Source organism: Zootoca vivipara, chromosome 11, assembly GCF_965207765.1.
Source record: "Zootoca vivipara chromosome 11, rZooViv2.hap1.1, whole genome shotgun sequence".
Taxonomy (NCBI): Eukaryota; Metazoa; Chordata; class Lepidosauria; order Squamata; family Lacertidae; genus Zootoca; species Zootoca vivipara.
In genome coordinates this window covers 26,855,258-26,870,990 of record NC_142594.1, presented here as the reverse complement: position 1 = coordinate 26,870,990, position 15,733 = coordinate 26,855,258, and the positions used below count along the sequence as shown (strand labels likewise).

At 43.4% G+C, this 15,733-nt stretch overlaps 1 protein-coding gene across 2 annotated transcripts in view; it reads right to left on the bottom strand.

Annotated features, from left to right (window-relative positions):
• Positions 1-13,454: 13,454 nt before the first annotated feature.
• The window catches only part of CRPPA (CDP-L-ribitol pyrophosphorylase A), a 58,306-nt gene continuing 56,027 nt past the window's right edge, over positions 13,455-15,733 (bottom strand). For both annotated transcript variants that reach the window (XR_015946471.1, XM_035128980.3), the window contains one exon: positions 13,455-15,588. Coding sequence is in view for 1 of the 2 variants with exons in the window: in XM_035128980.3 (XP_034984871.3) it covers positions 15,484-15,588 (105 nt within the window). In the remaining variant the exon portion in view is untranslated. The remainder of the gene's footprint in view (positions 15,589-15,733) is intronic.

Here is a 15,733-nt window from a genome sequence, read left to right as displayed (position 1 = left end):
GCTCCCAGACACCAGCCGTTTGGCGCCCCTTCCGTGCCCTTAGTGGCCAGGTGCCCTGGAGCCTTGTGCCACCCAGCCCAGGCCTAGAGACGGCCCTGCTTCCACTCCTTTTAGGAGTGGAAAAGATCATGCACATTGGGCTAAATCCATACATATTTCCCAGCTCCCCATCATGCAAAGGATGTTGCCTTGGATTCAGTTGTCTGAACTGGCCTTAATTATCACATTGACATCAGAGAGGCAACAGATGCACATATTGTCTATAGAATCAAGAGTCAAGACAAGCAAAAAGTGGCTTAAATTCAGGCTAGTTCTACTGCTGCCCCCTGGTTAGCACAGCAGTGGAATGCAATTTGCCCATACCTAACACCTACAACACAACCTAAGTCACGGGTCAGCAAACTTTTTCAGCAGGGGGCCTGTGCACTGTCCCTCAGACCTTGTGGGGGGCCTGGCTATATTTTTTTGGGGGGGGGGAGAACGAATTGCTATGCCCCACAATAACCCAGAGATGCATTTTAAATAAAAGCACACATTCTACTCATGCAAAAACACACTGATTTCCGGACTGTCCGTGGGCTGGATTTAGAAGGCGATTAGGCTGGATCCGGCCCCCTGGCCTTAGTTTGCCTACCCATGACCTAAGCTTTCCAACCTGGGTTTTGCAGCTATCATTGCAAACTTTCTCTTAATTACGACATCTTTTCAAATGAGTCTGTGTCATGCAGATAATGGTGTCGTACAAGCAGAAAGTTGGGCAAAGAAAAATTCCACCTGCCTTTGGGGTAAGGAATGAGCTTAACGAAACAATGGAAAGTGCAGACACAGAAATTGAAAATGACTCACACGAACTTGCAGAAGGCAGATAATAAAGTTAATCCTGTTCTCTGGCAGAGAATACTAGGATTACCTATATCTATTGCAGTCATCATATCACAGAACAGCTGGACTTCAGTCACCTTAAGGCATAATTGATGGTGAAGGCAGCAATGGGATCCCTGCTCACTGCAAGAGATGGGTAATTGTTGCAGTGTAGACAAACTTACATATTTAGTTCAATTACATAACTGACTCCCTCCTTATTAACATTCAGAAGTGATCTGCAAAAAGACCTGTTCACCCAGGCGTTTGATGCCTGGAAGATATCATTCCCTGCAACTTGAGTTTATTTGCTGTGAGGATATGTGACTGTTTTTTTTAAAAAAAATGTTTATATGCCCTTAACCTTTTAAAAAAGTGTTCTCATTTATATTTAATTCTTTTGTTTTACCGGTTTGTTGTTTGCCTACCTGGCTTTCTGTGGGAAGAAGGAAAGGATAGAAATTTCGGCTTGCACCCCATGCTAGTCAGAGCAGACCCATTGAAATGACTGAATCTAGGACTGTGTAAACATTTCTGTTTAGTCTGCATCGAAGGCACTCCCACAGGGATGCAGCATGCACACATTAGCCGCAATCTACGCATATTTCTTAGGGAATACTCCATTTTGAAGCTCCCCTCCCGTGAAACGCCCAACTTCAATCTGAATTGAGAATTGAGGAAAAAGAACAACCTATCTGCATTTGAAGCTGATAATTTGAAGTGTTGGTGCTGACCTTTAAAGCCCTAAACAGCCTTGTCCCAGTATACCTGAAGGAGCGTCTCCACCCCCATCATTCAGCCCAGACACTGAGATCCAGCTCCGAGGGCCTTCTGGCGGTTCCCTCACGGCGAGAAGCGAAGTTACAGGGAACCAGGCAGAGGGCCTTCTTGGTAGTGGCACCTGCCCTGTGGAATGCCCTCCCATCAGATGTCAAAGAAATAAACAACTATCAGACTTTTAGAAGACATCTGAAGGCAGCCCTGTGTAGGGAAGCTTTTAATATTTGATGAATCATTGTATTTTAATATTCTGCTGGAAGCTGCCCAGAGTGGCTGGGGGAACCCAGCCAGATGGGCGGGGTATAAATAATAAATTCTTCTTACAATGTAAAAAGAATACAATGTGTACCCAGCCTAAGTTAGTCAGGTCCATTAACATCAATGGGTCTCACACTGAATAGCGCTGGCATTGGATACAACCCTTAATAAATAAGGAAAGCTATCCCGCCAGCAGCAAACCGTCTGCAGGCCTTGCAACATCTGAGCCCACATTCGGTTGCTAGATTGGACCTGCAGAGAGGTCCCGTGGATGCCAATGCCATGCACACAGGGGGCATTTTGAACCCTTTGAACTCGGCATGTGCATCACATTAGTTACGGAAGGTTCCCACATGTACTAATCATAGCCTTTCCATTCGAAGTGTTAGTGATATGTTTATTTCGTTGACTATGTAACTCTGTATTTTGTTGACTATGCTCTTCAAGCCAAATGCCCAGAGGGGCTTCCAATAAAATAATTACAATGAAAAACAACAAAGAAAATTAAAGGCGAATATCTGAGCAACAGCAACAGAGAGCTGGTTTGAAAAACAAAAATCTAAGAGAGCCAGGGAAATAAAGACCTGGTGCCCAAAAGCTGCACCAGGCGAACTCTCTCTGGAGAAAGGCCAAGGCCAAGCTGGCATGAAAAGGACAGTCTCACCTTCAATTGCCACAGGCTTCGCTTCCAATGGCGGTGGGAATAGAAACAGGGCGGTCATTTAATGCATCGCCTGCCCTCAAAGAGGAAATGCATAACCCCAAAAGGAGGGTAGTGATGTTCTCAAAATGTGCCTGTGCTAGTTGAGATGCGTACATGCACATTTTGAAACAGTGACCACCATTTTGAATGCAGCACATTTCAACATAGTGGGGGGGGGGAGCTTGGTGTCCTGTATGCTTGCTGGGTCTGCTGCCCAGTTGCCAACTGTTGGCGGACAACTTCAAGGCCCCTGTTTTCCCTCCTTTAAAGCAGACTTGGACAAGACAGCCCATCAGCAGAGGACTTCTTCAGAGGACTGCGCTCTGACAGCCCTTCAAATACAGCTCCTGGCTCGGCTCTAACCATTACTTGTGGCTCAGCCTTGATACCCTATGAAGAAGGAGACAATCTATGCCTGCATCATAGATCAGATGTATCTCCTTATATACATCAAAGAAACACAGAGATAGGAAGCAGAAGACGCTGAGCATGAGAAGAGACTTTCCGGATCATACAACAGGCCAGCACTCTTGCTACATTAGCCAACTAAATGCCTATGAGAAGCCCACAAGCAGGACAGGGGTTGAAACAGTAGTGTGTTCCAGTTCATTATGTGCAATAATAATCTTATTTTTATTTGAGCTTTTGCTGTGAAGTACCCAGTGTACTATACAGGGCAATTTGTTCCTATGTAGTTGCAGGTGTGAGCAATTCAACCACAAGCTAAGCAAGTACGTAAGATACAGAGTTGCAGCACTGTGGATTTACTCCCTTGAAATCCTTGGCACGGAACCATGTTTAAGAAAGTGAATTAGGAGGGAAAACACATGCGGTTTTTTAAACTGCACTCCCTTAAAATTGTCCAACTGCAGGGGGCATGAAAGGACCATTGAACAGTTATGTATCTTACTCATAGAATTTTACAGCAGATCTGAAAGCTTTCTAGGTGAATAATGTGCCTTGTGTTCCTTCTCCTTTTTGAAGCTGTCCTGAAACAATAATAATATTAACCAACATGCATGGAGCCCTGAAGAGCAGCCCACACCTAATTGACAAAATGATGCTAATCAAGAGTATTTCTGAATACAAATATTGATATTAAAATCTGGAGTCATCTGTGTAGGCTCCACTGCATAGACAAATGTGAAACTTCCACTCATCTATCTTAGGCTTCCATGGGAGAAGTTCTGTAGATTGTGTCCCAAATGAACACGACTTCTTTGTTAACATGCAGACAAAAGCAGGCAGATGTGTAGGTAATGTTTGTGGTTTATGCTTTATGGAGGAGCATTCATTGCCCTGCTGAGCATGGCAACTGGGGCAAAAGTTGGTGGTGGGGTAAAAAGGTAAAGGGACCCCTGACCATTAGGTCCAGTCGTGACCAACTCTGGGGTTGCGGCGCTCATCTCGCGTTTCTGGCTGAGGGAGCCGGCGTACAGCTTCCAGGTCATGTGGCCAGCATGTCAAAGCCAATTCTGGCAAACCAGAGCAGCACATGGAAACGCCGTTTACCTTCCCGCTGTAGCGGTACCTATTTATCTACTTGCACTTTGACATGCTTTCGAACTGCTAGGTTGGCGGGAGCAGGGACTGAACAACGGGAGCTCACCCCGTCGCAGGGATTCGAACCAGCAACCTTCTGATCGGCAAGCCCTAGGCTCTGTGGTTTAATCCACAGCGCCACCCGTGTCCCTTAGTGGTGGGGAAATCTGGTGGTGGGGTAGGTGGACAGATTTCTCCACCACCCTAGAGCTGGCTGAGCAATGGGACTTGAACTGGGCCTAAGGCCGTCATCTAAGGCCGGCTCAGCTCTGCTCTCATTTCTTTCTTTCTTTGAAAACTTTTTTTTATTTTACAAATATAAATTAATTACAATACCTAATACATAGCCGCAAAATGAGATTTCTCTGAATCTCGAGATTCCCCCCCCCATCCCCTCCATGGGTCCTATTGTCAACATTTCTAACTGCATATTATTTCATAGTCTATGTTTTGTATCTATTCATATTGTCCATAGCAGGCTTCCTTAACCTCGGCCCTCCAGATGTTTTTTGCCTACAACTCCCATGATCCCCACCATACCAGTGGTTAGGGATGCTGGGAATTGTCATCTCAAAACACCCTCAACACATCTCCCCCTTTACAAAGAGTTCCTACATAGACCCTTTCACCATCCCTTTCCATGAGCTGCAAAGCATAGAGAAGGCAAACAAGGAAAACACTTCTCAGCTCTGCCCCATCCTTTCCAAAAAGCCCTTCCATGGGCAGAAGAAGTGGGATGACCTCAGCACATTCCCCTACTTGCAACAAACAACTAAGAAAAGGGCTGGTGATCCTCTCTTCCCCTCCCCAAGATTGTCAGGAGTTTGTGCAGGAGCCGGGCCCTGGGACCAGCAGGGCTTTGCAGGACTGGGATCCAATTTGGCTTGTTCCAGAGAGGCAGGGCACAGCCGCACAGGTGAGGCCACTTGGTATTCGCTGCACCTGGATGCAAGAGCTGGCAGGGGATATAAGGCCAGCATTTCCCCTCAGCTCTTTGCCACAGCAATGCACTCTCTGCCTTGCCATGCACCTCCTTACCTTTTAACCGTGACTTTGTGCTTAGACCCTCGGACTGTGACTTCTTCCCTTGTGCTTCTTGACCCTTGGAGCTCTGCTCTCCGGACATTTGTGCCTACCATCTTGCCTCCGGTCCCGACGCTCCTTGCTGGGAATTCACTCGTAAGCAGCCTGGACCATGACGAAGAATCAAAGATGCTGCTCTACTGAGGTGGCCATCTGAAGGCTGCCACTGGAAACTCTATGGCCAGTCTGCCCCACACTTGGCTTCTGGACAGAAACTTCCACCAAGACCCCTCCAACAGGGTACCCTGCCTGCATACACCACCGGTTCAGGACAGGGTGGTGCACCACTTCACCCCAAAGCTTGAAGACTAGGATTCCACCCAATGCCTTAACTGCCACTCATGGTGGTTCTTTAAGATGCCTTGCTGCCAATCCACCTACAGCTGCAACCAACCAGAGATCCCCTCAAACAAATCTGCCGCCCAAAACTCATTCCCTGCAGTGGAGAAGTCCTAATTATCAAACAATGTCAGGACGGGGGGATGGCATGACTACCGAGTTGTTCAGTCGCTCATCGCAATGCCTTGTTCCTTGCCACTGTTGCTGTGAAGAAGCTCTAACCAGACGATTATGAGGCCTGGAAACTGAGGACACAGCATTTCAACATCAGCAACCGCTGCCTCGATGAGCTCAACACCCTTCATGGAAACCAAGTCATTCTCACACAGCTGGAGGCGGGAGGCATGCAAGTCATTGCCTATGGGGGGGGCTCTGATTAGCTTGATTGGAACTCAACTTTTGGGTGGGAAGTCCTGCCCTGTGACCCTGCCAGCCAGGGGAACTCCCAAACAGCAGGCCCAACACATGTATTCTGGCTTTCAGGGATGGCGGGCAAGGGCGAGAGGCCGCAACTGCTGTGCAGCTGAGAAAGGGGTGAGAGACCCTTCTGGGAAAAATATGGCCCCGGGGAACCTGGCTCAAATCAATCAGGGAAATTTTAAGCACAGAAGGTTGGCATTTCTTTTTAAAAAATATTTTTACGCCATTTGCACTAGTTTACTGTTCAGCTTGGCGGGTGGAGGGAAGAGAACGCTCGTCTGAGAAATCCACTTGCCAGACAATGTTGCAACTGCTGCCCATTTGGTTTGATTTATTAAGAGCAGGAAATACAATAATTCTAGCTTTGTGTTTTAAACCTTTGTGGGGAGGAGAGACTCGTGCCCCTTGAGTCTCTCTCTGGGTGGCAGCTTTCCTGAAGCTACACACAACACACACCAGATTAATGAAGGATTGTTGTGCTTTCAAACAGCGAGAAGGTGGCTTTTGTCTTGTGCACTCAAGGCATTAGGAACCCTTTGTTTTTGCCAGCTTAGTGTGATTTCCTTGAGCGGGTGCTAAGCAGCCACTCCCCAAATCCTTTACAGATAGTTGGTTTCCTTCCTCCCTTTTCTATCCCCTACCAAAGATGAGGGGAGAGAGAAGATTACAATTCCAACCCTTAAGACTTGTTTAAAATATTGTTTTTATGGCAACTTTCAGAGAAAAGCCCGTTGGAGGTCTGGAGTGCATTGAGGCTGGCCCATTAATCCGTTTCTTACATGCAGGAATGGGTTTTAAAGGAATTCCTGGCGGGGCAGGCTGGGGGTTTGTAAGGATTTGACTGCTGGTGCACAACGCTGCCACAAGCAGCTGCCCTGGCGAAGGGTTGTCCCTCTCCACACCAGCTGTTGATCATCTGTACTCCGTTGGCAGGGGAAGGGACATCTGCTTTGAGCCCCACCAAGCAGAGCAGGGAGGTGCCAAAGACCAACGGCCTCAGTTCCTGATCCAGCCAGGCAAGGAAAAGAATATTGTGCCAGACCACGGTCTTGGGTTAGAATGCAGGAGGGGATTGCTTAAGTCAAGCAGGGTGGGCTTCAAATGGGGGGGGAGAGGGATGGGCTGGCAAACTAGGACACAAGGAAGCAGACAGGAAAGGAGGGGGGTGGAATGGGAAAGCACAACAAATGCAGAGGAGATGCTGAGGAAGTGGGGTGGAAAGTGCGACAACTGAGAAATTCTCATTTTCTTTTGCAACAGCATCTGAGCAATCCAGTCGTCGGCTTTGTTAGAAATGAGGTGGGTGAAAGGAGCTCAGTTTCTTGCGCACGCTGTGTGGGCTGGGTGTTGCAGGAACTGGGCCTAGAGGCACAGATAATGAGTCAAGACGCCAGCACCCATTTGCGGAAGAACACAACCCTTGCCCTGGTGGTTGCCTGGGCTGAGTCTGAAGGCAAGAGCGAGGTCTCCAATTTAAGGTTCCCGGGAGAACAGAAGCAAGCAGAGAGTGAAAGCTCCTGAGCTCCATCACATCAAGTTTGGACCTTCTAGTTCTCCCACGCTCAGAAGTCTCTCTCCTGCTTTAGGCTAAAGGATGGGGAAAGCTTCAGGTCAGAATTCCTTCCCACCTGTCACCAGCACCTTTCCAATATTGCTAGAACTTATTGAAATGAGCTAATGGGTGGCTCTCCATTCAGTGGTGCTGTACCCTGTGGAGAAAGACAGCTTTGCTTTTATTTCACTCTCTAAGGTGGAGAGCAAAATGGCTTTCAACGGGGCTCCCCCCCCCCCAAGGCGGAGCTCACTAGACCTCAGCTCCGGCACCTCTGAGTGGGCACCATTGCCCTTCTAAGAGAAGGGGGAAGTTTGTGGTGAGCTCTGGCACCTCTTTTTCTAGAAAAATAGCACTGGTTTTCACCCGTTTTATGTACAGAAGCCAGTTGGACTTGCAGTTGAATCTTACCTCAATATCAGCAACCGGATCATGCCCACTAGCACACCTGAAGGCAACAAACTGAATTAGGAATGTGCAGGACTATTTAGGACACAATGCTCTATTTGCCAATAGTTGGGAGGAGCAACCTTGAACAAGCGTCTGCTGCCACCCTCCATAATCTGTTGCTGGAGGAAGTTGCCTACCTTTGCCTAATGGTACTGCTAGCCCTGCAACCTTTAGCTCTTGGGCTACTATAGCTGACTGCACCCTTTCACTAACTGGAAGTGGCAAGCAGGTCAGCTGCATTGGCCCAAGCTAGAATGTCATGTTAGAGCGCTGCTGGAGGAAAACGATTCCTCACTCTTCCCATGTGAGTCCATGGTTTAGTGCCTGCTTAGGGCAGGAGGGAGAGTGGCAAGTCTTAGGCTATCCTGCCACATCTACTGTAGTTACATGATTTTAAAAAAGAAAAAGAAAACATGTGTATCTCATGTGGAATTAATACTACCTTTCCAGTTATGCAGATTCTACAATTGATGTGAGGCGGTGCCCCTCTTCATCCTCTGGCACAGTGGAAATGGACACGCCTAACTTGTGACTGACTCACCGGATCACAAATTTATGAGTGCTCAGTATTAACTTGCTCTGGTAGGTTCCAATTGGATAGGATTAAGACACTTCTAATTGATTTATCATGCAGTTAATTGCTTTCAGTTTCTTTTAAGCACAGAACCTGCTTCCGCAAACAGGAACATAGAAATGAAAAAATATGTATTTGCCAGTCAACTTCTTGCTTCATTGAAATGAGTGCATTTTTTTGGGGGGGGGGAGTTACCAATGGGGAGGAAATGCCTTTGGGAGAATTGGCCACACCATTGCAAAACTGTTCACAAAGAAGCGGAGGAAACAGAGGCAGGTAGCCAGTGTTTTCTTGCATCTATTTGGTCAAAATTGGGATGTTTATTGGAATACGCATTCCATAAGAAGTAATTCAGCGTGGAACAACAAAATCCACCTGCAGATGTGTCTTCCCTGTCAATGTTCTGCACAAGCCGTTTCCTCCTTCCCTCCCAATCCATTTTCTTTTTATAATACCGTATAAGCTTGAGGGCAGGGACTGCCTTGCATGTGGTGATCTGTAAGTCACTCTGGGAACCTTTTTTTTTTGGGGGGGGGGGGGTTTCCTAAGTTAAATGTAACCAGGTATGACTAAAGTTGAATAGGGGTGAGAGCATTGGTGCACTCTTTTCCAGCAGGCAACAATATTGGAAGAGCAATAGGCACAGCCTAGGGGCCTGGACAAGAGGGATGTATTGCCTCAACTCACTGCTCTGATGCTTCCCATGTTTCTGCTGCGTGTGGTTTTTTTAATGAAGTACAGATCTTGCCCACTTGGCTCCTCCCCATTTGCACACGGGAGAAACAAACTATGATCACTGACTTCGCATTGCTCAGACACACAATTACAGGCTGAAACGTTACACAATGTGGTTTGCTGCTGCTTCATGCTAGCAAGGAGTAGGGTTGCCAGACTCAATAGAGGGCAGGACTTCTGTGCCTTTAATTGCCCTGCTCTCTTTTGAGTCTGGAAACCTTAAAGAGAAACCAGCAGACCCTTTGCTTGGAAATTAAACAAAGAGTCTGCTGGTTTCTCTTTAAGGTTTCCAGACTCAAAAGAGAGCAGGGCAATTAAAGGCACAGAAGTCCTGTCCTCTATTGAGTCTGGCAACCCTAGCAAGGAGCCATGTGAATGATATCAGAACAATATTGGTAAATGATTAGCTATGGCTTACAGCAGCCTTTGCCAATCTGGTGCTGTCCGTATATTTTGGATTATAGCTCCCATTAGTTGCAGGCAGCGGACATGCTCACAGCAAGAGAAGTTGGGAGGATGGCAGATTGGCACAGGCTGGTTTACTGTGGTGTGAGAAGTCAGCCAATGTGTGTGCTTTAAAATTAAAGAAACACTTGTATAATGTATGGATTAGGTATAAAGATGTGTTAGAAAGAAAAACACCTAAATGGATTTCACCTTTGGAGGCCAAGGCTCTTAAAAGGCTTAATATGGAAACCAGTTGGCCAAAGTATAGAGATCTGTTGATTGAAGAAGGAGACCAATTTAAGTTAAAAACATATGATGAATTAAAACATAAACTAGATGATTGGCTCCAATACCATCAGATTAATGAAGTATTCAAAATGGATAGAAAACTTGGTTTTCAATACGAGAAGTCAAAGTTGGAAACAGCGTTATTAGAACCTAAGACGAAATTACTTTCCAGAATGTATAAACTATTGCTTGAGTGGCATAGGAAAGATGAACAAACAAAGAATGCCATGATTTTGTGGGCAAAGGATGTTGGACACAATATCATGATAGAGGAATGGGAAAAATTATGGCAACAGAATATTAAATTTACTGCGTGTAGTCTGCTAAGAGAAAATATAATGAAAATGATGTATAGATGGTATCTTACACCAGTAAAATTAGCTAAGATTTATCACAATCATGATAATAAATGTTGGAGATGTAAGAAAGAAGAGGGTTCCTTTTACCACATGTGGTGGACGTGTCCACTGGTAAGTGACTTCTGGGAGAAGATTGATAATGAACTCAAGAAAGTGTTGAAAAACACATTTGTTAAGAAACCAGAAGCATTTCTAGTGGGCATTGTCGGTAAGGAGATTCCTAAGAAAAATGTATCTTTTTTTATGTATGCCACGACAGTGGCAAGAATTTTATTAGCTAAGAACTGGAAATCACATGTATTACCAACAGTTGATGACTAGCAGATGAAGATGATGGAGTTCATGGAACTGGCTGAGATGACCGGAAGAATCCGCAACTGGGGGGAAGAAGTGACAGAAGAAGAATGGAAAGATTTTAAGCTATATTTTTAAAAAAATATGTAAAAGTAACATATTTAGATCAGAATTAGGCTAAAAAGAAACTGTGGAACGTATGAATATGTTAAGTGCAAAGGAGTAAAATAAGCTTAGAAAAAAGTGAATAAAATGGTTTAGAAATTGCTAGAAATTTAATTTGCCAAAGAACCGCAGTGGACGGGAACCTGAGGGGGTCGCCATATATGCTGTGAAGGAAAAAGGAATAAGTAATTTGAATTTGTGTGTTTATTTTTTCTTTTTATTGTTGTTATTGTAGTGTCTTTTTATTGTTGTTGTAGTGTTTTCTTTTTGTGTTAAAAAACTCTAATAAAAATTATTATAAAAAAAATTAAAGAAAAACTGTCTAAATATTAGCAGGCAGAGGACACACAAGAGGTCCACATTCTAGTTGCAGGATGTGGGGGGGAAATAGAAGAGACAATATAAGGAAAACTTTTCAGAATAACTAGCATTGTGAGTTTCTGATAAAATCTACTGAGATTTTATGACAAATTAAGTTTCAGGCACAAATAACTTTCCTCTAGGTTGTTTTTTAAGGGGACATCTATATTTATCATCTGAAACAAAATAATTTATCAATTTAGCAGTAACAAAAGGAAATTGCAAGAGATGATGAGAATCAAGGGAAAATAGCAAAAATCAGAGCTGTGTTTTGCCTGGGGTTACTTTCATTTGCTCAAATACAGCATTAAGATGTGTGACTGAAAAATAGAACTTTTATACTTGGGTCTATTGTACTGCATAAATATAAAGGTCAGCAATTCATAGAATATACTATCAGCTGGATCACATCAAGGGTTTATTTCTTTTGCAAGTCTTGGCATCTCTTCTAGTTAATTCAGAGACAAAAGGAAGATGTGGGTTCAGGTAAGTGATCCTTGAAACAAACAAGAGGAAATACCTTTGAATTGCTTTCTTTCAAAGTCATACAAAAAAAAATATTTTATTCAGCAAACCATGTATTTCAAGTCAGGATAAATATCCAATAATACATTTTTAAAAAGAAGAAGCCACTGGGATTAGAAGTAAGTAATTCTACTGTCAAAAAAGAGAGTAGGGAATAATCAGGTGGGTTACTTTAAACAGTAAAGATAACCAAACACAATGGTTTGAATGACATAATAATATTCGGCTATGCCTACAGTTGCTTCTCTCTAGTGCAGCGTTGATTTGAATTGCTTATAAAAGATTTGCTTCTTATTGCCTGCTCTTTTCTGTAATCCTGTGCTTGAAGTGCATCTTGTGTCTGCTTGAACTGAGGTATACCAGAGCAAAAGGGCTTTCTCTCATGATTTCTGGCATGGTCAGGTTCCCAATATGCTTCGGTCTATTTCTTTTAAAAAGTAAATTGTAAGAAGTGGTTTTTAAACAAATATATATATGCTGGCTTTTAAGCTCAACCACTGAGCTGAACCTAGATCCCTTCCTACTTCTCCTCAACACAAGTTAGTATTCCTGACCATTCTGTTTCCCAATTCCCAATGCATAAAAACATTATACTCAAATTAAGTAGTTTATATAAAAAATGGAAAATGGGGCCAGCTGCTAGCATGATCCCGTATCATACTTTGCAGGACTCTAGTTAAAAGAAATCCACAACTGGAAGGCTGCCTAGATAGAAGTCCAGTTAGAAGATAAATAACCAAGAGAAGGGAAAGAAAAGGTATTGATGTTGCCCATCAAGAGTTGGCACCTGGTCAGTCTTCTCTACTATGGTGAGATGTACTGTATTTCTAGTTGAATGACTGGGCTGTGTCTAATGCATAGCATAGCATTCCACTAGCATAGCAGACTTCCACTTGTGTGATGGAACTTTCCCCTTCGCTTTCCCCACACCCTCAAAATCTTCTCCGGAGGTCAAAATCTGGAGCAGATTTTGAAGGTGTTCAGATAGAGGCAAGGAAGTCCTCTTGCATGAGTGGAACTCTATGCCCGCAGTGTTGGATGCAAGCCATAGCAGTTATTTCTATATTTGTATCTATAGGTATTAATCCACATATATAAAGGTTATGTACATCTGTCGTCTTCTGATCTATTTTTTGTGGTGCCTTGGGGGGGGGCAGTGTGCAAGTTATTATACTACCAACTGCTGCTGTTAAATCTGCATTACGAACAAGAGCACAATCCAATTGGAAGTTAAGGTTCTTATGGGAAGACACTACTATTTGACCTGCCTGCCTGCCCTGGTATCATTAACTGATCTTCCCTGATGTCATAGAATGTAGAGACATATTCTTTTCATGCCATGGGGTTTGAGTGGTGCAAGGAAATTTTAATCATTCTGGAACTTTTTACACAAATATTCTAGACAGGAAGCAAAAAGGAGAATAGTCACAGAGAAACAACATGGCATTGAGGATAGATGTTAAATGCTTAAGACTCAATGATGTAAATTCTATATTTGATAAAAAGTGGCAGGTAAAAGGTTACTGAATCTATAGATGATGCTAGCTAATAATAATAATCAGAATTCATAGCATTATCCCATACAACAGGAGCCCTGAAACATAGGTCAGTATTATTATCCCAATGCTGTAGACAGGACACAGAGACAGTGGCTTGCCTAACACCTCTAGTGAATTCATGGCAGTGTTGAGTTGCAAAATCAAGGACTTTGATTCAAAGTTTCAGTCACGCATACTTTATTTTGAAATTTCAGTCTATTCCTTAGGGAAATTAACACTACCGTGCTTCTTTGTCACCTACCCAAGCAATGAAAAGGGTTGTGAACAATTGTTCAGTGTAAATGCCTCCTTGCAGAAACTGCTGAGGCTCAACTGAAGGAGCACAACTGTACATATCAAATAAAAAATTGCAAACAAATCTTTGTAAAGTTATCAAAGGACAAGAGAATAACGAAGATATATCCCATGTTTGTTTGTTTTCAACTCTCTATCAAATTGCAAGCCTGAAGGCAAGGACTTTCTTATTGATATTTGTAAGCTCCTCTGGTAATATTTTGTTGGTTGAATCGCAAAATAAAAATGTTTTAAGTAAAATAATAGTTTATATGGCCAAATCATGCAAGACAGCTCTTCCACCTCCATTTCTGAGTGTTCTCTTCACTATACTTCCTTGAGGGTGGTAAAAATAATCTTGCCAACAATGACATGAGCATTTGAAATGACCACACAAAAATGTTGCGATGATTCAATCAGCCTTACTGTAATTGATTATATTTAGCTGCATTGCACAAAGCTGCACCCAAGGATATGGCCCAAGGGTGAGCCCTTTTTATTTCCTTGTCAAGCTCAAAGAGATTGTGCATGAATACCCGTGTAAAGCTGTGCACTGCTTATTAACCATTAACCATCATTGTTTTAGTTCTCTTACAGATTTACTGACATACTGTATTAAAAGAGTTGGGTTGAAGAACATAAACATAACTGGGGTTTGCTCATTCATATTTTACGTTAACAAGATACAAGGTTTCCCAGATAAGGAGCAAGAGGCACTAACCACCTACTCCAAGATGAGAGTATTTTGAGATGCTCCACATCTTACCTGGCAGGCTCAAATATTGTGAATACTGTTTTCTGTAGCTATCACATGAAGTGCAAAGAATATACTAGCATCTTTAAACACAAGACAGATCCTTCTCAACACATTCTCTTTCTGCTGCACAAAGTGTGGATTTGGCCTAAGGTTAACTGATGATAAGGCAGCATTCTCAAGAGACAGAACCAGGAATTGGTCTTTCCTTGCTGGCACAGGGAGTCTAATGTATGCCTTTGAAATATGAGGGGCTTCCTTCTTTTCTTCATTGCAAGGGACAACTCCACACATGAAAAGGCGAACATCTGAAGTCGAGCGAAAAGCCCACTTCTTTATCTGGGGTTCAAAGCACAGCAAGGTAGTGCAATACCAGTATGAAAAGTTCTGCTTAAATAACACCTGTAATTAGGGTTGCCAGACTCAATAGAGGACAGGACTTCTGTGCCTTTAATTGCCCTGCTCTTTTGAGTCTGGAAACTTTAAAGAGAAACCAGCAGACCCTTTGCTTGGAAATTAAACAAAGGGTCTGCTGGTTTCTCTTTAAGGTTTCCAGGCTCAAAAGAGAGCAGGACAATTAAAGGCACAGAAGTCCTGTCCTCTATTGAGTCTGGCAACCCTACCTGTAATTGATTTCCCCTGATTTAAACCAGAAAGTTATTTGAGAGAAGGTGAGGGAAATACTGGTTGCCTTAAACCACAGGGTTGGGTGGTGGTGGTATGCTTGGATCCTGCTTTTGGGTTTCCAACAGGCATCTGGTTGGTCCCTGTGAGAACAGAATGTTGGACTAGATGGGCTATTCTTATGGCTTTAATTAGCCAGTGTAATAATAGAGTGACACATGCTTAGCACTTCCTCGTGGTATAGCTGCATTTAAAGTACTTCACTCTTAGATCATGTCCACACAGCTTTGAAACAATTCACTTCTGCAGTTATATCCCTTTAGAATACAACCAACCTTATTAATCATAGTCCTTATTTCTCACTGCCCAAAGGCACTCAAGGTAACACATAGCATAGCATTCTGAACCTTATAGTAGCTATATCTCAAATAAGACCTCCCTCTTAAATATTTATCTGCCACCCTAAATATACTGTTGGTAGATTTCAACTTAAAAAGCCTGCATTGACCCCTCCTTGAAATATCTTCACATCTCCTTTTCATGCTACTAGAAGCTGTCCAACGTAGGCAGGATTTCTGTCTCTTATTAATCCCATGATAAGAGCAGCAGCTGAATCCATGGTCTCTTGAAGCTTCACATTGTCCTGAAAGAGAGCAGAAATATACCCATTATCAGCTGCTTTCATTTCTAGGATGGGAAATTCAAAATATGAATTAAAAATAACGGGGAAATGGTAGGAATTAGGAAGAAAAAGTAGGAAGCAGATAGGCCCATATCTCAGTGGCACA